Raw genomic sequence first — 21,697 nt, 5'->3', positions numbered from 1 at the left:
TTGCCTAATTTTAAAATTAACTGTCCCTTTAAACTTAAAGTAATTACTTGTTCAATTCTTTAAAGCAATTACTTAATTTTTTAAGGCATTAATCAAGAGAGGGGGGGGAATAGGGAGTTAAAACTTAAGTATTTTTCAAAAGTATTGATTTCGAAATTAAGTGTTGTTTTAAAGTGAAGTCTTTTAAAATCAAATAATCTTTTAAAATTTAAATTCAAGATATTTTCCAAGAGATTATTTTTAAAAGCTAAGGAATTAGCTAAGTATTTTTTTAAAGAGATTCTTTTTAAAGCAAAATATAACTAATAAATATTTAGCTAAGTAGTTTTGTAAGCTAAGTATTTTTTTCGACAAGAAATTTAAGTGATATTTTTCAGAGGAAGTTTAAAGTTAATTTTTTTCTTGGAAAAAAAAAGATAAAAAGTTAGTTTTTCAAATTTAAGTACTATTTTTACAAGTTCACAACTTTTCTCTCTACTTAGTTTTTTTTTTTTTTTGATATATGTCAAAGGGGGAGAGAAAGAGTAATAAAAGTAAAGTAAAAAGTTTTAATTGAGAAAGAGTAACATTTAAGGGGGAGTTGTAACATTTATATATTTTTTCCATTTTGCCTTGAAAAATAACACTTGAAAGCTTACTTGTTATTTAAGCTTACTTGTTATTTATTTTGCATATCTTACTTTATTATTTTGAATATTTTTACTTAACTTTGAACTAGGTTGTCATAAATCAAAATGGTAAGATTGTTGGTGCTCGAAGCACAGCTAATCAAACTTATATTTTGATATTTAACAAAGGTTCAAAGTTAAGCTATGTTGTGACCTAATAAGTTTAACTGAGTGTGCAAGAAAGTTATCTTAGGTAAGGAGAAAGTCTTAGTTGAGGTTAGGCAAAGATGCCCTAGTAGACATTAGGCAGGTGGAAAGTGCTAGTTGCGACTAAGCAATAAAGTCTTGGTCCGTGGGACTAGGTAAAGTCTTAGTAGGTCGAGGACGTCAAGTAAAATCCTAGGGTCGAAAGCACTAGATGAAAGTCCTGGGGTCGCGGACACTAGGCAAGAAATCCTAGGGTTGAGCAAACTAGGTGAAAGTCCTGAAGTCTCAGATACTGAGAAAAAGTTCAAACGATCTGGAGTACCTATTTGACAAAAGATAATCTCTCCAAAGAGGAGTAGGTGAGGACGTGTTTCCTGAAGAGAGAACAGTAGGCGTTGGTCTGACCTAGAGTTTTAGCGAAACTCAAAGTTAGGATCTGGCAGTCCGAAGACTGCTAAAATCTACTTTGCTTTACATATTATCTGTTGGAGTAACTCTATTTTGCATAAAGATAAAAGGCTGGAAAAGGTAGCCTAGGCATCCGGGAGGGCTCAAGCCCTAGATGTTTAGGCACCTAGAGCCCTCCCGGGCGCCCGGAGATCGATGAAATTTGTTAGATAGAGTTTCAACGAGAGCATTCCATGTTAGCCCTATGGGGGCGCCCAAGGGAGGTTCCAAGCACCCGAAGTGGGCTATAAAAGGAGGGTTCGACCAACACCTTCAACACATCAATTCAAACAACTTCCGCTCCTGTGCTATGCTTTGAAAAGGTCGCGACAACACCCAAATGTTGCTCCGACGATGATTACGCATGAAGCTCTGATTTCAAAGTCGTCGGTAACTTTGATTTTAATTCTTGTAATCTTTACTTAAATAGTTTTTGTTTAAATTTGCAAACCTCATTCGAACTATTAGTAGATTGCTCATAGAAAACACTCAACAAATGCGAGCTTTGGAGTATGAGTCGTCATAGTCTTCAAACTAAGTAAAACAAACTTGTTAACATTGTTTTACTTTTCGTATCTTTCTTTCTGCTTATTCTAGATCGTATTTCTGAAAAATATGAAAAATCTAAGAGCGCTATTCACCCTCCCCTCTAGCGCATTGATCTTACAGTTCCGTTGTAGATGTCGCAACTTTTTGGAAGAAATGACATATAGCATCCAAATGCGATGAGCTTCCACATGCTCTGTAAATGTTCTCAGTTAACTCAGTATTTGAATTATAAGTTGCATTGAAGTCTTCAAATTGCCAAAAATATGGATTTATGGTTGTATAGAAATAAATTCCTAGTCTCACCTGAAATAATATAGCAAAATCACTAGACATAAGGAGTAATCATAACATAACACATGGATATAGAAAACATAAAGTAATCAAGGCACCCAACTAATTTTGTATTAATTTTAAAAAAAAATAAATGCAAAATGTAACGACCCAGCCCCTTGGGCCCTTGGCCCCTTGGGCGGCTCAACTGGCGGCCCATTTGGCGGCCCATTTGGCGGCCCCTTATGTCGTCGACCGACGACCCTCAACCGTGACGTTACTCATTAGGTCTTCCCACCCCTGGCTAGTGGATTTTTGCCTTCCCCAGGATTCGAACTCTAGACCTCCAGGCTATTCGAGTACTAGAGTTTATGAATCCTGGTAGTCAAGTGAGCACCCCCTTATTTCTTTTATTATTTCCGCTGCATTACTCGATATGTTTTTAATTCTGAAACGCGTGAAAAAGCCAAGAGCGCTATTCGCCCCCCCCCCCCCCCTTTCTAGCGCTTTCGATCCAACAAACTTACTTTGTGTAGGGTTTAACCTCATCACAGTTTAGGAGTATGTATGTTCTTGCTGCATGATATTTTTTTAGATTTAACCATCTACAAACAGATGCTTACCGAAAAACTTGAAAATAGAAAGTATTTTTGGGTGAGTATCATCAAAATTTTGATGATACTTGTGATGTCTGATTTTTTACATTATTAACAAAATAATATGAACAAAAAAAAATACTTCTTCAATCAAATAAGCATTATATATTGACCCCTCAACTCTCGTTTTGTTATGAACATTATTCTTTTTCTTAAAAATTATTTAAATGGATACATCAATCTATACTACACATGACTAGCTAGTTGTACCTTGCAAAGTAAATGAACTGGTAGATGTTTCATTAAATCAAAAAAATAGGTGGAAATATGAACTCAAGTTTATATATTATAAGAGTAATGCCCATTTCTAGTCGAAGCATATTGGTCGTCATAATAACCTTTAGTGTCAAATCTCTAAAAAAACAGACTTAATTCTATAAGTGCTTGTTAAATATTATCAAGAAGTATGTTATGGAAAGATATTGGAATAAATATTTGCATAAACACATAATAGTCCTGACTCTTCATTCCAAATATTTTTAATTTATTCATATCCATAAATCAAGTCATATTCGAGGCATACCCATTAAGGAATTTGGTTTCCTTCAACTGACTACATAATATTTGCTTACTTTGTTTGTCCAATGTATAGTAAGTCTTTGAAAATTTATTGGTTGTTTCATTCTAATACATCTTAGGTCTATTAACTAATTCTTTCAATTCTCATGTGATTTTGTTATATCTTTAGTTTTTCCTAGAACATCCATCACAATATTGAAAATATTATCGAAAGAAAATTTCTCAACATGTATCACATCTAAATTATATTGAATGAGCAAATAAATCCAATATGATGACTCTTAAAATATAATCTATTTCTTCCAAGCATATTTGCACACACTAATAATATATTTATTTAAATCATCAAAACTCGTCTAAGTTATTAGTATAAATTCATAGTTATCAATTTCCTTAAGGATTTCCTCTCCTGACTTAATTACAGGTGGAAGTTTTCTGACCACTTCATTCTTTATGAACTCTTTCTTATTTCTCCTGATAGATTACTCTATAGGTAAATTTTTATGATGATTATCAAACCAAAATATCTTCTCACTGTAAGGTAATGAAAATACATCAGACTCTATTATGCAATGTGAATATGTTAACTTACCGATCGTGCTTCATCCTGACAACATTGAATATGTTGCAAAATCACTAATTGTCTATAATAAAGTAGCATACAAAGTAAAATTTATTTTACTTGCAATATCATAAGTTTTTGACCCTACATTCTATAATTTTTCAGCTCAGCAATCAAAGGTTGAAAAAAACATCTATCTTCTCTTTCGAATTCTTTGGACTTGGAATAAGAACAATAAGAAATATACATTCGTTTTTCATGCACATCCATGGTGGTAAATTATATGGTATTAATATAGCTAACCAAGATGAATATTGCTATCTAGATAATGGTTGAAATCCAGTTTTACATTATGTTGTTCCATTACAAATGAGAGAAATGTTGTATCAAAGTGTTTGAATGCATGAGAGTTAAAAGGATGACACATTATATCTCTTTTGTATATATGCTCATGATGCCACATCACGTGGCTTGTTGTTGCAGTAGATGCATACAAACGTTTAAGTCTACCAATTAATGAGAAGAAATACATAACTTTCCATACTAAATTTGTCTTTTTCTTACCTAATATACGACTATGCTACCAATACCAAGGGTGATTACACATTTTGTATTTAGTAAGTTCACTATCTTCATTCCAAAATATCATGGAGTTATTTATACAACAATCATTATTTTCAGGCAAACCTAAAACTCTAACAAATTTCTTTGTACTCTAGATGCTATCAATCATTATATTATTAGTATGGGGCAATTTTGACATCAATTAACAAATATCATTTAGCATCATTCTGAGAAATGATGTTCTGCCTTGATGTTTAATAGCCTTGTGATAACTAATAGTTAGGAATGATTAGAAAGAATGTCTTCTCATACTTCTTTTTCACCAGCCTTTAACATGTCATGTAGTTTTTGAATTTATACTATTGATATTTCATCTATATTCAAATGATCAAGCACATTCATTGTGTCGTAAACCATTGATTGCATTACATTGTCATTAGATAATGATTTCTCTTTAGCAATAAGGCCAGATAATAAAGTACTAGAAGGTCCAATTAGCTTAAATAAATAAGGTTCTCCATGACAATACTAGTTGTAATATATGGAACAAAACTATTTTTACCTATACGTACTTTCACAATATCCTCATCACAGAAAGTTGTATTTCTATATTTGTAATGGTTACATGGACAACGTAACTTGTCACCAATGATATAATTTGGATGACACTTAGCGAATTTCACAAACTCTTTAACTCCATCAAAATATTCATCAGTGATAAATCCATTTACTAACTTATTATACATCCAAGTTTTACAATATTATTAAACATGTAAAACTAAACATGCATATAGTTAAAACTTAAATTTAATTAAATTATTAAAACTTAATACTTTCAATAAATAATCATTCATCGTATACGTAAAGTCGATGCCCAAAGAAGGTTATCTTCAAAATGTGTAAGAATGCCAAATAGAGAAGTCTGTATAAAAAACATTATAAAGTCAATAATAAAGTAGAGGGGTGCACAAACAACAAATAAATATTTTTGATAATTTTTATCATAAAAATAAAGGTATGCAAGCATGCATCATGCACCTGGTCGACTGAGTAAGGCTACATGGCCGGTCACCTATGGTGACACGACTATTTAGCTAGAGCTAAGGTCACGACCAGACTTATGACCTCAATGTGAGGTTCGGGCTGAGCTCGGCTGAGCTCACAATCGGCCAAGGTTGAGCTCGCAGCGGGCCAAGGCTTAGCCTTCGACTAGCCTCGCAACCTCGACGAGAATCCACACTCACAGTCGGAGATGGGAGGGGAGGGAGAAGAGCGAGAAGAGGAAAGAGGATGACCTGCATGTCGAAGAAGAGATCGTGTGCCGAAGAGGAGGATACCAGAGATCGAAGAGAGAGGAGAGAATGAAGATCGGTGAGATAAGAAAAAAAATAAAGAAATCTTAATATGATTCTGAATTATCGATGAAAATTAAATTTTATCGTTAATTGGCAACATAATTAAATTTTCATCACTATTTCAATGCGAAATTAAATTTCCGTCACTAATTTAGTAACTAATTAATTTTCCATTGCTATTTCAGTGACAATTAAATTTTCATCGCTAATTTAACAACGAAATTACTTTACATCGTTGAAATAACAACAAAATTAAATTTATAATTTCAGCAACAAAATTAAATATCCATCTCTAAATTAGAGACAAAATTAAAATTCTAAAATTAAATTCCATTTTGCTAATTTAAATAGATTAAATCTTATTTTTGATTAATATTGACCGACATTAAGATGAAATTATAATTTTATCACTAATTTAGTCGCTAGAATTTTCTTGGAGTAACTCTTTCATAGAAATGAACTTAATATTTGAGCAGATTCATTTAAAGTTTTTCAACGGTCTTAAAGAGTACATTTGTTTTTTCATTTTACCCCCTCTTGTCAATAACTGTGATACTAAATTTTAAAGAACAGCGCTATAGTAATATTAGTTTTAGGATTTAGTAATATTGTTTTTGAATTAAGTATCACAATAATTTACAAAGGGTAAAATGAAAAATAAATATGTCATTTGAAAATTTTGAAAATTAAGTGTGACTTTTAAGAATTTTATAACTTTAAGTCATCCTTTGATAAACTGCCGAAATGAATTCTTTCCTCCAAGGTAAACACATCTAAGTAGAGGAGACTTCAAACAGTCTATCAACAGCTGCTTTTCACTCCCTTTTGCACATGCATGTGCTAGGCTAAGCTTGGTCATGGGCCAAGCATACACATGACACAACACGAGCACGAACAGTCCAGTTTGTAAAATCGATCCGAATTATAGGATCGTACGATTCTTGTGAATCGATCCGGCGTCGATTGAGATTAACTTTTATAATAGAATTGAAACAAATATGTTGAAATCTACAGAATCGATGAAATCGTACTGATCTCACATTTTAAATGATTTCAGACCCAACTGGAACAACGGACACCTAGACAACATTCTTGTCGGCAGCCGGCGACAGCGAAGGAATCCTCGTTGGCAGGCAGCAAGAGAGGAGGCATCCTCGATCGCTGGATGACGCTGGTAGTGAGGAGGTGGACGACGTCTTGCGATGGGAAGAGGGGAAGGCGTCGGTAACTTGAGATGGGGAAGGCATTGGCAGCAGCGGCTTGCGATGGGGAAGAGGGGAAGATGCCGACAGCTTGGATGGGGAAGAGGGGAAGGTGCCGACAACAACTGGCAGCAATGGGTGAGGGAGCAGTGGTAAAAAGTGGCAAAAGGTGATTCGTTTATCTTCAGCGTCTCCGTCAGCTCGTCCCAAGATCAACACGAAGGAGATAAATCACGGTAACTGAAGAAACTAGTGCGCAATTGAAAAAGATATATAGGGACCAAGGAATTACGCCCTGACTATCCCGAGATTCGAAATCACGTTCTCAAGTGACAAATTTCTACGTACTAACCACTTCAGCTAAACCCATGGGGGCAAGTTTAATATGAATATGGTCCAACCATATTGAAGACCATATTGCGATCCTACGAACTATGGTCCAACCATTTTCCTACCATTTGAGACAAGAAATCTCTGCAACTAACAAAGTTGAGGTGGTCTGAATGCTCTTGCTCTCCCACAACGAAGCGCATTCGGGAAGTTCCTTGTCGCACAAAAGAAGAATTGGTTGGACGATTTGTGCCTATGATCGACACATACCATGTGTATGTCTAAGTCCTAGCCTAAGCTCGAGTTCAGCCCACCATGTTTGCATATAATTGGGCAAGTCAATCTACACCTCAGGACTTCGGTGCAGCAGCCACGTACTTGTAAAATATTTGCTGGACCATCGCTGGCACTTTTCGATTTGGGACGGAGAGTTAAGAACTCACGTCCCCTCCCGTCACCGTCATCTGTAAGATGTCCAACTGAGTCGCACAATCAACGTTATGGATGCTACAAGGAAGCCTCTTCTATCAAAAATCTGCATGAGATTACCAATTTTTCCTAGATACAGAAATGTTTTGATCGACAAAACAGGCATCAAATGTCATTTAACCGTTTTTATATCACAGCAAAAATCTCATTCAGAGTTTTCACCATGTTGTCATAGCATTCATGCACGCGGCTCGCGTCCTTGTCTCTCGCTGCATAATCAAGCTGCAAGGGAAAGAATCATGGCGATTTGAAGTTAAACGTGCTCGGGACGAGAGCATATAACTGCATCATGCTCACCATCGAGGCATTGTTGAAGAGGACAGAGTACAACTTCCGCAGCTGCGGCCTCTGGCTCCCCGGTTTGGCTTGAATTATAGTGTAGAGATCCTGCTTCAGGTAGGATGAGCTCTCTCTCAATGCAACCTGGGCTTCCCTCCATGACTCCCTGTCTATGAATCTCTTAATCTGCAGAAGGTCCCTCGCATGGGTCCTCACCACGGCATCAGCTTCCTCCAGTGTCTGGTCTGGAGCAGTGAGTGAGAAATCAAATGCTGAAGCAATGTTTGAGCTGGAGAGCAGTGCCTCCTTGACCTGGAGCACGACTGCTAGGGTCGCAGCGGCTGCTGTTCTCCTCCCAATTGCCTGCTCATGGGGAACCAGGGCAACACGGACAAGTTTGGAGTGCAGTGGGAGTTGGAATGTGGGTTTTGCAGAAAAGAGCTGTTTCTGAGCCATTGGAGATGGAGTGGAAGCTTTGGATGCAAGAATGAAAGTGGAGGGATGATCTGGATAAGGCGGTCTCCAGATGTGTGGATAAGAATTCCCCTTCTACCTGTCTAATCAGAAAGAAGATGCGTAGATAAGAAAATTTTGTTTTTTTTTGGTGAGACATTTCTGCTGCTTCATCCTGATAATTTCATACTGTTTTGAGCTCAAAACAACATTTTTTGAAGTTCTTGAGACGGTCGAGGCTGGCCAGACCAGAAATTTCCTTCCTCAATATTCAACAATCGATAAAAGGATTCATGATTACACGACCAGATTCACGATACAATCTAGGGAAAAAAACACTTAGCAGAGAGGCACCGGCTCTGCGAAGAGGTTCTTGCAGTAGCATAAGTATCAATCTTGTATAGCAGCTCGTTTCGAACCAACGTTAAAGAACTCTACGATAATTTCAAGAGGCATGCTCTTGGTTTCAGGAACCCTTAAGAACACAAACACAAAAGCTAGGATGCAAACTATTGCATAAACTCCAAAGACTCCTGCAAGGCCAATGGAGCCGAGCATCAAAGGTAATGTGTAGGTGACAACGACATTGCCAATCCAGAATGCAAGCGCGCAGATAGCCACGCACAGACTGCGTACCCGGGTCGGGAAGATCTCGGCACAAACGATATTCGGAACAGGTCCAAATCCCATAACGAAGAAACAGAAGTATGCAATAACACTAACTGTAGAGAACACAGCACGAACAACTGTGCCAAGTTCGATAAGGTTGGCAATGACTAAGACAACCAGCGAAGCTATTAAGATAGGGATTGTGGACAACAAGAGGAGCCTGCACAGTGAGATACGATACATGAAGATCGATGATCATAAACAAAAATGCCAATGGCAAGGAGGAGTAGTTACCTTCTTCCTGAAATATCCATAAGCCTCATGGCAATGCCGATGCTAGGAAGCATTAACAATGCTGTGAGAGCACTAAAAAGTATAGACGATGAATCTGAACTGATGCCTATGTTTGAAAGGATAACTTCGACACCAGCTTGCTCGAGTATTTGAGGTGTGTAATATAGAATCCCATTTATGCCAGCCAACTGCAAGTACAAAGTGTTATCAGGATTAGTCAGTTCTTCGAACTGAATATCTGGATTTGCATGTAAATGTTCGAACTGTTAGTCTTGTGATGATGGTGACGACGAAAAGTTCCCAAAAACAAGATGAGAAGAACCTTTATTGTCTTATTTAGAATAATCAAAGCATAGGGTCGACAAAGATAACAGAGAAACCATACATATAAAAAGCTACCTGCTGAAGGATTTGGATCCCAATTCCAAGAAACAAGGCGTGCCGTATTCCGGGTTCGTAAAGATCTGACCAGAATGGACCTCTAGATGCTATTTCAAGCGGATGGATCATTGCCGGTCCGATAGGATTAAGGTCCATTAGCTTCGTTGAGTAAAGAGCTGGTCGACTCACCAAAGCTGCTGCCTGAACAAATGTGCTGCTACCTTCTGGGGCTTCACCTCCTGAAATCGAAAAAAGAGAACCTCTTTGTGACCCAGGGACACCCTTCTGGTGTAGATAAATTCTCTTGAATCCTCCTCCCTTCCCATCTTCACCTTCTCTATCTAACCATTTCCAAGCGATTTGCCATCCGCCACCAATGCCCATGCTACTAACTGCCTCACCCAAATTATCCTGCACCAGACTAGTTTGCCCCATACCATGAATTTCCCCACCTTCCACACTAGTTGTTTGCCGTGTGATTAGTGGACTTTCTAAATTGTCATCCAAATCATCTCCTCCGGCATTAGATGCATAGTCATCTTCACCCTCCTGCTGAACACTCTCTTCGTCCCATGGCTCATCTTTAGGTGCCTGCTCTGCCACACTAAACATACTTCCAAAATTAGGGAACAATGTGCTTTGAACACTACCAAAAAACATGCTGCCTGTCTCAAGTAGCTTCTTATGGACACTTGCAAATAGAGTCACCAGAGGGTCCATTAGAGGTACTTTACCATGCGTATCGAAACTACCACGACGAGATAGAACACTTAATGCACTTCCAAGGATGCTTCCCTTAACAGGCCTAGCCACCCAGAAAAGACCCTCTTCTGCTCCATACAATTTGATTTGTTCCTCATCTGCAATTACTCCCTGATCATCAGCGAGCTCATTTGCTGGGCCGATTATGTAATCCTCGATCAATGTCTCACCACTTACACCTAAACCCTCAACAAGGAGGGCCATTTCTCCTGTTTACTTGAAAAAGGAGAAAATAATTACTTGACTGATTGACTAGAACACCAGGGACAAATGAATTATGCAGTAAAAAGTTGATGTCAAGAACAATTTGCAAAAAGAATTGACAATTTGTTCAGACCAATGGACAAGAGATTCGAGAAATCACAATTTCAAATTTAGAGGCAGTGTGACCTATTTAGAAGTCTATAACAAACTATAACTCAGTTTCCTCCCAATTCTTTTGTGAAAGATACTATTGTATTAGAAAAAAAAGCAAGAGAAACCCAACTGTTTTGTTTTATTTCGTGGCTTACAACATTTGTGAAACTACCATTGACTATCCTTTGATTTCATTCCATAGATTTACATGATTGAGGAAGAAAAAGTTAAAACTAGATTTAGTGTGCCAAATGATAGTGATGTTCACAGAAAAGGAACAATCAAGTTCTAGTTTAAATCAATTTAGAGTCAGTTCAGCACAGACCTGAAACGTCTTCTCTCCCTCTCAGTCTCTGCAAAACCAGTTTTGCTTCTGACATTCGTCCTTTACCTACGAGCCACCTTGGAGATTCCGGCAGATAAAAAATGGCCAGAGAGAAATACACAAGAGAAGGTATGGAAAGAACACCGAGCATTAATCTCCAGTCTGGATTTGGCTTTAGTGACATTCCAAATACTATACAGTAGGAGAGAAACATGGCAAGTGAACCACTGAACTGAGGAAGTGTATTCAACAACCCCCTTATCTCTGCCGGGGCAGTCTCTGAAATATATACCGGAACCAGTGTAACGGCAAGACCAATTCCAAATCCATCGATAAGCCTTGCCAAGAGCAGAACATAGACATTGGGGGAGAAGCACATGAACAAACTACTGAGAAAAAAGAGGATTGCTGAGATAATTAGCATCGGTCGCCGACCAATCCAGTCTGATGCTATTCCAGATACTGTTGTGATGATCATAGCACCAATAAGTGACATTGCTACTATTAGCCCCTCTACGGCAGGGTGATTTTCCAATTTGAATTCCTTTTTAATGAACAGAATAGATCCTGAAATGTAGGAAAGAAAACCATATATTCAAGCAAAAATTCATATGCTCTGAACAAAAAGAAAGGATGACAACAAGGTCGAAAGAGAGATGGTCAGGATCATAAACCTATTTTGATTAGATTTGAAGCAAGGAAGATCTTATGTCTCTATTTTTGTTTTTATATTTATTTTTTACTTTTTTAATATACCTGCAATGGTAGCATTGTCCCACCCCTGCAACAAGTTCCCAATTGAGGCAACTATTGCAACAAGAACAGCTCCTCGCATCCTTGCAAAAAAGATAATACCTTCTGCTAGAAACGAAACCTGCAATTTTCTTAAGAAAAAATTATTATTACAACAAGCGGCATTCTATTTCATCATACTTTGTTACAAGAAAACAATGATTATTTTTTTTTAGAAATGAACTTGGAGCTGAGAAATTTAAGCAGTAAAGTACAACATACTTAGAGAGTTCTCATACCTCCGGGAAAAACCAAAACTAATCAATCGATACTCCTCTGGCAATCAAATATGGCAAACTTGGCACCGGTTCCAGAAGAGAAGAAAGGCAATCGGATTCCTTGCACCTCAACAAGCCTCTCTGTCTCTTACTCTTGCTCTTCCTCACTCTCTTTGACGTCCAAGTGATTATGTCCGCTTCGCCGCTTCAGTCCGCAAAACCCTTTGCCTCCATGACTTCGCAAGATCCAACAAAATAAAGACTTTAATTTTTTTTAAAAAAAAACTGCAGCTTTTTGACGATCTTTTTTACTGAGATAACAAGTTGCGAAATTTGTGCTACGAAGACGTCTTCAGCTTTTCCATGGATCATTCAATGACCTTCTCCACAGCTGTAAAGGATACAAAATTAAATCGAGCGCCGTTTTTTAATCACAGCTATACTGCAAAACCCATCAAGAACCTACTGGACTTACTGTGGGCGGCCGCCGAGATCGCGATACCGGTTCAAGATCCCATCTTTAGGTTTCGCGCGATGAATCCGAGCATGAAAACTGCCTGTCGCGTTAATGAAGACGAGAAATCTCGATTTGGGAGCGGAATGGTGCATCTTTAATAAAAATCTCTCAACTTTAGGCGATGGCAGCACGGACGATGCAAGAAGATTCCTCACGCTCCCAAGTTGAGAGTTACGTATTCGGGAATTCTTCACAGTTCAAAATCAGTAAAATTATTTTAAGGAACAAATAATAAATAAATGAATACTTTATGAATTTTTATTTTTTTATTTTGTAAGTGCAGGCCGTCTAGTGTGTTCCACATCACCCATTCAATTGATTGACGAGTTTATTACTGTTGCTTCTTTCGTATATGATACGTCGGGTGTTCAGTTAAGCAGAGGATTATAAATTTGTTATAATCAAATGGGAATTAATTTTCAGTGAACTGGGGTAGGAATTAATTTTCAGTGAATGCATGTTTAAAAATTCATCTTATTATTTAGTTACTTAGTAGTTAATTATAAGTTGATTTCATCATCTCCCCCTCTTCATATAATCTGAGACAAACAGAAGTTATCTTATGAATGTTGCATGGTTGCATTGTAAGTAACCTCCATGTTCTTCACACACATTCTAGAGGAAATAGTTCGCATAGTCTCACAAGGAAACATTGTATTAAACTTCTATTATACAATTCATAGATTATAATGACCAGAGAAATCAATACAAGATTACATAAGACAAAGGGAAGCCACGAGATATTTCGAACAACTCCAGTTGTTTAGTTGGAACTATTAGTGCAGGGAGCATCATAATCGAACCAATATTTTAATATTGTTAAATATTTAGAGTTAAGTCTTATTGTTATCTAATAAGTTAATTAGTGTGTAGGATGTTCAACTCAGAAAGTCCTAGTAGGTTAGCTGAACTAGATTCTAGGCAAGGGAAGTCTCAATAGATTATGGAACCAGGCAGGAAGTCCAAATGGATCACGTTGACTTGACATCCGGCAGGTGGACTCGGTAGGTCTGGAGGACACGATATCGAGTCAAGTGGAAGCCTTGACAGCCGATCCGATGCTAAGCAGTCAAGTCTAAACATGTCTGGAAGACCTAATATTTGGTAGGTGAGTTGAGATAAGCTACTGAAGGTAGTGCAGTGAGGTTGTATCCCAGAAGGGGCAAACCTTAGGCGCTGATCCAACTGAAGAAACCAAGGGGTTTTCAAGTTGAGATCAAGACAGGTCATATTGTCTTCTCTTACTCATACATTCTTTCATACTATGTTAACTTTGTTTTGCAGAAATATTATTGTTATATCGAATTAACTCTGTTTTATAGAAACGGATGGAATTGGTTGACTAAACAGAAGATTTAGTCGACTGAACCAAGCTGACATGACACCGAGTTCAAGTCGTGCAGAACACATTTGGTATTCAAGCATATCCGTTGATCAAACCTAGGATCCGTCAACTGAACATTAAATGGTATTGATGATGCAAAAGATCGGATCTCAGCGAAAAAGAAATTTTCAGTGATTGGTCGACCGATCAGATCTTTCAATCGACTGAACAATAAATGTATTAATGACACGAAGATCGAATCACAATAAAGAAGGAATGCTGCATGATCAGTTGACCGATAGGGAGATCGGCTGACCGAAAGGATTAATCGATTGAACAACTTTTTTAGTCAACTGAACGCTGCTTATAAAAGTACATCTCAAGTTTCAAGCTAGAATAACTTTTGTGCATACTTCTGAACTTCTATTTGTTCATCATCTGTGTTGTTGTTGTTATTACGTGTGCAAGCTCTACTCCTACTACGTTGAAAGACTCTTCGACATTAGCGCTTGATTTCCTATTCTCATTGTCGGTATAATCTTTTATATTGCTTGTATTTTATAAAGAGATATTAGAATTGTTACTATCTCTATTCATTGTATTAATTACTTCCTTCTGGAGGTTATGGAAAGAAGGATTTTAGTGAATTTCTCAACGGTATGATCAATGAATGTGGGTCTTAGAGTAAGAGTCGACATAGGCAGCGAACCAAATAATCATGTCTCTTGTGTATTGCTTTTGCTATCTTATTCCGCTTCTTACTCTGATCTATGTTAATGATACAATAAAGAAAATATTTTTAAGGAACAGGATTCACCCCCCCCCTCTCTCGTCGATCTAACAATTAATATCAAAGCAAGATTACTCTGAAAAGTCTTAATTGTCTTTCTAGCATCTTTCTATTTTTTTTTTCTATTTTCATATTCTTTATCTTTCACTGTTAATCCCAAGACAAAGTCTTGGAAATCTCGTTTAGTTATTTTCGTTGTACAAGAATGACAAGCTCTCGGCAAGAAGGATATAGCACCGTACGACCATCTCTTTTCAATGGAGAAAATTTTAGCTGTTGGAAGAAGATGATGGAGTGTTTTTTGAAGTTTGATATTGACATGTGGTTCAACATTAAAAAAGGATAAAATCACCAAGAAAAAATGGAGAACCACTAGATCTAAAAGATTGGGATCAAGAGATGAAGAAGAAGGCTTATATCGACTTCAAAGCAATGAACACCCTCCAATATGGTCTAAAAAAGGAGGAGCTAAACCAAGTTGGTCCCTTCGAAAATGTAAAAGAACTGTGGGAGTGTCTAGTCAAACTACACGAAAGAATTGATGACTCTAAGGTAACAAAGAGATATTTACTTTTAAATCAATCATTTAATATCAAAATGTTACACGGAGAAACCACGACACAACTACACACAAGAATAAAAGACAACATCAACGGACTATACCTCATCGGCCACCACCTAGAGAATCGAGACATCATAAGGTATGCACTAAACTCCTTTCCTCGAAATACAATATGGGTATCTGTGGTTGATGTCTATAAAGTTTTGAAGGATCTCTCAATTATTAGACTAGATAAATTATTTTGTGAATTAAAGTTACATGAGCAAACTAACTTTGGCCAAACCAAGAAGGATATAGCTTTTCTTGTAGGATCAAACAAGAGCGAGGAGGTTACGTCCAAGTCTAAACCAAGACAAGAATATGAAAGCAAGTCAGACTCATATTCCAATAATGAAGAAGAATTAGTAAACATAGCATGAAGGATATTTTCTGTAAGTAACATATGCCCACTATGGGGTATTAATACATGTAAGTAACCTATACCCACTATAGGACATTAATACATGTAAGTAACATATGTCTACTATGGGGCATTAATATAAAGGTTAGTAAATCCATCTTATGACTCCACTAACATCCGCTAACATAAATGAATGTTAGTAACTCCTAATGTTAGTAACCCCTTATGCTTCTCTTATCCTATAAATACATACTTTTTGTGAGAAGTATGTATGTGAGAAAAAGAAGAGGAGAGAAAGAAAGAAAAGGGAAGGAAGTCTAAGAAAAAAAGGAGTGATAGTGTCTATCTTGTTGAGAAGAACAAAAGAAGACTATCATCACACATATCACCAGGTTAAGGGTTGAAATATTGTGACATAACGTTGATAGTTTGAGATACGTGACTATTATCTCGACTTCAAGCAATCCGTGGCTAGACTTCACAATAATTTTGAAGGTTTACAGTGTTGGCGATTGGTGCATCACCAACCAAAGTACAAAATTTAATTTCCACAAAGTAGAAGTAAATTATGTGTTTTATTTTTATAAACATCCAACATTGGTATTAGAGCCAAGTTGGTTTGATGCACTTCGTTGACCAACTGATCAACGAAATTACGAGTAAGAAACTCACGAACCCGGTTGAATATCACGCGTGCAGGGTTTTCTCAAGATGTTCGGGCACGCAGAGATGCTCAGGAAGCCCGAGAAGAAATTCTCGACACGAGTGTTCAGCCACATGCAAAACCTCTCATCCGCGCTCTCAGCATAGGTGCTCGGGAAGAACTGCGGTGCTTGGGTTCTTGACACATGAGTGTGATTCTTGGGAGCAGAGGTCCACAGTGCTTGGTATGTAGAGGTGCTCACCACGAAGTGCTATGCAACATGCACACTGCTCGACACTTGTTTGAATTACAATCGGTTTATTACTCAGAGTGGGAGACAACCACTTGACCTTAGATAGAACCGAGTGTCTCGAGGTAAGACGAAGAGGTTCAACTCTAAGATGTGTGACATAACGCTCCCAATATTTGGCAGTGTGTGTATTCATAGCGACACATAGGTTAGTCTTAAGAGTATACAGTGACTACTTGTGTATAACATCTTAATTCGAATTGTGAGAGGTAATTTCAGATTGTGGTGTGTGATGTCTGTTGACTCATACTCTCATCTTGAAATTTGTATTTGAGTCATTTAAATTAAGATGATTTGTAGGGTATACAAAGTTAAGATATTAAGCATCAAATATCACTAACGTCTCTCTATTCTGTGTAACAGAGATATGGTTGCAACAAAGAATGTCATATTGGATCTCATGAACTGAGACAAGCTGAATGGTAATAACTATGAAATATGGCACCAGAAGATTTAGTTTGTTTTCGAGGAACAAGAACTCGGAGAGGTTCTTAAGCATGAGATGATGGACCCCCGAGAAAAGTACCATAACACAGGCAAGACGAGATCAGGAGGCATATCGTGGTTGGAAAAAGAAGGATGGCCAAACTAAGGTAATTCTTTTCAATAGCATGCATGATGAACTAATCCTAATTTATGAGCAGTATACTACGGCTGTGTTGGTCTGTAATGATCTTAAAGAGCATTATGGCACCCCGTTAGCTCCTAAGTTGAGAATGCTGACCTATAAATTCATAAATCGTAAGAAGAGGTTTGATCATACTATAAAGCAGCATTTAATGCATATGTCGAGCATGATTGCCTCTTTGAAGAATATGGGAGAGCCTATGTCAAATGAACTTCAAGTATTAGGAGACATACAGTCTTTGTCTGACTCTGGAATACTGTTAAGACCTATCTCACACACATTGAAAGTATCAGTACTTTCATGGATGTGAGTAAGCATTGTGAACTCAAGGAGGAGTGTCAGGAGGTGACCAAGTCTGCCTCAAGTTGAAGGAAACTTGCATTCGAGCTACAGTAAGTACTTCATAGACATATCCATATATGTAGAGAACTATATGAAGTCTTACAGTAGGTCACTCTAATAAACTAGTTACGATAACTAACATTCATGTTTAACTCTCAACATCTTAATATCTTCAACTAGTGCGTAACAACTGCTTAATTAGACCAAGGAGTATAACACGTGCTAGTCTCACAAAATTGATAATGTTTAAATACATCAATTTATTGACTAGAGAATGTTTCAATACTTTCATAATTACACATGTAGAAACTTTCACTAGTTGTGATCCAATCACAAGTTCTCTCATATTATGAATCATATTGCGGACATCCAGTAAATGAATTTAAGACCATTGACATACATAAGTAAAGTACACTAAAATATTGAATCTATATTTATCGAAATAAACAGTATAAACCATAAGGTGATTGCCTTATGACACCTCTCAAACATAACACAAACAACTCATGTAAAGAACCCTATTTGCTAAATATCCAAGAAAACTATAAATACTTGACTATAATAGCCCTTATCTAGACCCTTCTTTAGAATAGATATAGAAAATCATAAAAACTTAGATCTTCATTCATATTTACTCTCTAGCATATTTACTTCACTTATTAAACACTCAACCCAGCCTAGACTTCCAAATTTCTAAATTGAAGAAAATAGAGAATCATAGGAGAAAATTCTACTAAATAATGTAAAAGAGATAAAGTCTATTGCAAACTTCTCATAATAAATCTAGATCTAATAATTAAAGCACAAGACTTAAGATATACTAATTGGAAAGAAGAAGAATGCACCATGCACATTAAATAATTAGTAAACATAAGAGCTATCCAACGATCCATGTACATATTGGTGGAATTTCTCCTGGGTCAAAGTTGACCACGTTGTCTAAGTTTAAGTCTTGATGTTTAAGTTTTGATGTTTAACAATGTATGGAGATTGTAAGTGCAATTGTCCATATGAGATATTGATAGTCAAATGTTGGCCAGAAGAGTCAAATAAGTCAAGGTTGACCAAATACTTGATTGGGAAGTCCTAACTGGAGGTTAGGCAAGGGAAAGACCAATAAGAAGGTTGGAAGAAGTAGAAAATTCAAGAGGGTCAGTGTTGACTAGACACTTGGTGTGGAAAGTCCTAATAAGTGAAGCTAAGGAGATTGGAAAGTTTTAATGAGTGAAGTCGAGTGACTAAAAAGTCCTAGTGAGTGAAGCCAGACGATTGGAAAGTCCTGGTGAGTGAAGTCAGGTAGCTAGAAAGTCTTAGTGGGTGAATTCAGGCAGTTGGAAAGTCCTAATGAGTGAAGCTAGGTAGTAAGAAAAGTCCTGGTGAGTAAAGCTAGGTAGAGAAAAATTCTAGCGAGTGAAGTCAGGTAGTAAAAAGCTCTGGTGAGTGAAGCTAGGAATGTGGAAATCCATGTGGGTCAAGATTGATGAAATTCCTAGTGTTTGAAAGTCCAAGTGGCTCATGAAGGATTAGACACTTGGCACGAGACGATAAGTCCAAGAGGATCAAGGTTGACCAGACACTTGGCACAGGGAGAAAAGTCCAAGTGGGTCAAAAGATTAATCAAACACTTGGCACAAGGAGAAAAGTCTAAGTGGGTCAAAGAATTGATCGGACACTTGGTGACGCAGTCCCAGTAGATCAAAGTTGATCAGATGCTAAGCATGAGGGAGTCTCAACAGATCATGATTGACCGGATGTTAGGATTGGGAACCCTAGACTTGAGTTAAGTAAATTTGGATTAGTTAATCGATCAGGTGATCACAGAGCCTAATCAATCAGTTGATCGATTGGGCAGTGTTTTTGACGTGAGGAGCTTAATCGATCAAGTGATCGATTGAGAGGAAATCACATGAGCATAGATTGCTTCCCAATCAATCAGTCGATCAATTGGGCTACTCCAATCGATCGATTGGAGCTAGCTTTCTTGCGATGATGTGAGGTGGACGGAATCGATTGGTTAATCAATTTCAGGATCTTCTGCAAGCGTACAGAAGACATTTAGATCGATCAGTTGATTGATCCAGCTAACCCAATTGATCGACTGATTGATTGAGATATGAATCTTGCATAGGTTGCGACCTTTGGATGACTAGGATTGTCTAGATTTGATGTGGCAATAGATTGGAAGTAAGCCCAATCGATCGGAACCCCTAGATCACAAAGGATAAAATCGTTGGAGAGGTTCAAACGCAACAACTCTTTATCGATTCTTCTCCAACTCTCACCGTCGGTTCGTGAATGCTCTTGGAGCAAAGTGTTGTTGCATTTTCAAGCACCAAGAGACGTTTCCAAATAAGAAGAGAGTAAGCTAGGTTTCATTGTTGTAAATCTTATAAGATTTAATTTGTATTTGCTTCTCTTTTCTTCTTATTGTATAGAGACTATTATATGAGGTTTCTCCACCTTCGAATTATTCCAAGAAGGAGTGTTCTCATAGTGGAGAGTGTGCTCGTGTGTGGATCCTTGGATTAGGCATCTCTTCTTGAGGTGGATACCAAATAAATTCTTGGAGTTAGCATTGGAGGAGCTTGCGTCATTTTTTTCACTGCAAATCAATATCAACAAAGTGAGATGAGATATTCACCCCCCCCTCTTCCAGCTCCGAAGTGTCCCAACAAGTGGTATCAGAATGAGGTCGCTCTTCACCGGACTCATCGCCGGAAAGGAAAATGAGCTAGAGGAAAATTAAGTTGAAGCCCTAATTTCAACAAAGTCAAAGACTTCATCAATAAACTCAACTTTAAGATTGATTTCCAAAATGAACTCGGATTTGATACATGAGCACCTCCACTGTACAGATATGGAAGTTTCAATCTTTGAAGATCAAGGATCGAAAATTTCCTCATGATTAAGATAGAGCAATGGTTTGCTCTAGTGGAAGAATTTGAAGTTCCAAAGGATAGTAAAGGCAAAATCATCAATAGAAGTAAATGGAGTAAAGAGCAAATTTAAAGATGTGAAACCAATGACAAAGTAACCACACTATTGGTAAGTTTATTACCTAACAACATCTTAAGCAAGATAGGAGAATATGAAGATGTCAAAGAGCTTTGAAGCAAATTGGTAAATATTTATGAAATCCCCTCCACTATACCAAGTCAAGAAGAATCTAAAGAGGGAGACTCATTGGATCACGAAGAAGAAGATTTGAAGGTTGAGGTGCTCATCTTCCAAAGGAGAAGAAATTAAAAAAGATTCATCCTCAAGAGAGCACAAGGACAAAGGCAAAGAGAGATACTCTTTGTTTCATATAGATGAGGATTTATAGGTTGAGAGATGCTCAACATCCGAGGATGAAGATGAAGAGGCATCCATCTCAAGAATTGAGGGGGAGCGTCAATCATTGGCACAGGATCAAGAATAAGCCTCTACATCTGGATTAAAAGAAGGATCATGTGTCACCCCTACAAGCAAAGATGGTATAACAATTTCAATTATAAATAATAAAAGTCACATTATTTGCTTTGAATGTAGGGAAAGCGGACACTATAAGAACAAGTGCCCGAATGTGACCAAGAAGAAAGGTTAATTGGCACCTAAGGGCAAGGAAAAGTCCAAGAAAGTCAACCCCATTGTATGAAAAGGCAAGGAGCACATTGTATGTTTTTCTTGCAACTAAAGAAGACATTATTGGAGTCAATGTCCTAAGAGGAAGAATTCGACCAAGGTCAAAGGAGGAAGCTCACATCACGAGGGAGCTCTTAAGAGCAAACATAAGGTATCATTTATTGAAGCAATTCCTATAAGAAATGATAAAAAGCATGATAGAAATAATTTATATCATTTTAATGCTATTTATCAAAAAAATAAGAAGTATAATAGGATTAAAGAAAAGTATGTAGCATATCATGCTAAGATTATCTTACCTAAGGTTAAGAAGGTAGATAATAATTTAA

General features: G+C 37.3%; 2 protein-coding genes across 4 annotated transcripts; both read right to left on the bottom strand.

Moving 5' to 3' along the window:
- Positions 1 to 7,791: 7,791 nt before the first annotated feature.
- On the bottom strand, positions 7,792 to 8,583 carry LOC121996796 (psbQ-like protein 3, chloroplastic). Its single transcript, XM_042550914.1, has 2 exons — positions 8,056 to 8,583; positions 7,792 to 7,980 (listed from the first exon to the last, which is right to left on the bottom strand). Exons 1-2 carry the CDS (start codon positions 8,491 to 8,493, stop codon positions 7,885 to 7,887), a joined length of 534 nt encoding a protein of 177 aa, XP_042406848.1. The 5' UTR covers positions 8,494 to 8,583; the 3' UTR covers positions 7,792 to 7,884.
- A 147-nt stretch (positions 8,584 to 8,730) lies between these two features.
- Positions 8,731 to 12,947, bottom strand: LOC121996794 (monosaccharide-sensing protein 2-like). 3 transcript variants are annotated; one of them, XM_042550913.1, is made up of 7 exons: positions 12,695 to 12,947; positions 12,250 to 12,619; positions 11,975 to 12,102; positions 11,219 to 11,785; positions 9,793 to 10,745; positions 9,394 to 9,581; positions 8,731 to 9,319 (listed from the first exon to the last, which is right to left on the bottom strand). In XM_042550913.1, exons 3-7 carry the CDS (start codon positions 12,051 to 12,053, stop codon positions 8,881 to 8,883), a joined length of 2,226 nt encoding a protein of 741 aa, XP_042406847.1. In that variant the 5' UTR covers positions 12,054 to 12,102; positions 12,250 to 12,619; positions 12,695 to 12,947; the 3' UTR covers positions 8,731 to 8,880. The 3 variants fall into 3 exon arrangements, with proteins under 3 accessions (XP_042406847.1, XP_042406845.1, XP_042406846.1); XM_042550911.1 differs by having other exon boundaries at positions 12,704 to 12,947; XM_042550912.1 differs by having other exon boundaries at positions 11,975 to 12,092; positions 12,704 to 12,947.
- Between the last annotated feature and the right edge of the window lie 8,750 nt (positions 12,948 to 21,697).

This window comes from Zingiber officinale, chromosome 6A, assembly GCF_018446385.1.
Source record: "Zingiber officinale cultivar Zhangliang chromosome 6A, Zo_v1.1, whole genome shotgun sequence".
Taxonomy (NCBI): Eukaryota; Viridiplantae; Streptophyta; class Magnoliopsida; order Zingiberales; family Zingiberaceae; genus Zingiber; species Zingiber officinale.
The sequence above is the reverse complement of the archived record's forward strand: the minus strand, read 5'-3'. Positions and strand labels throughout refer to the sequence as shown.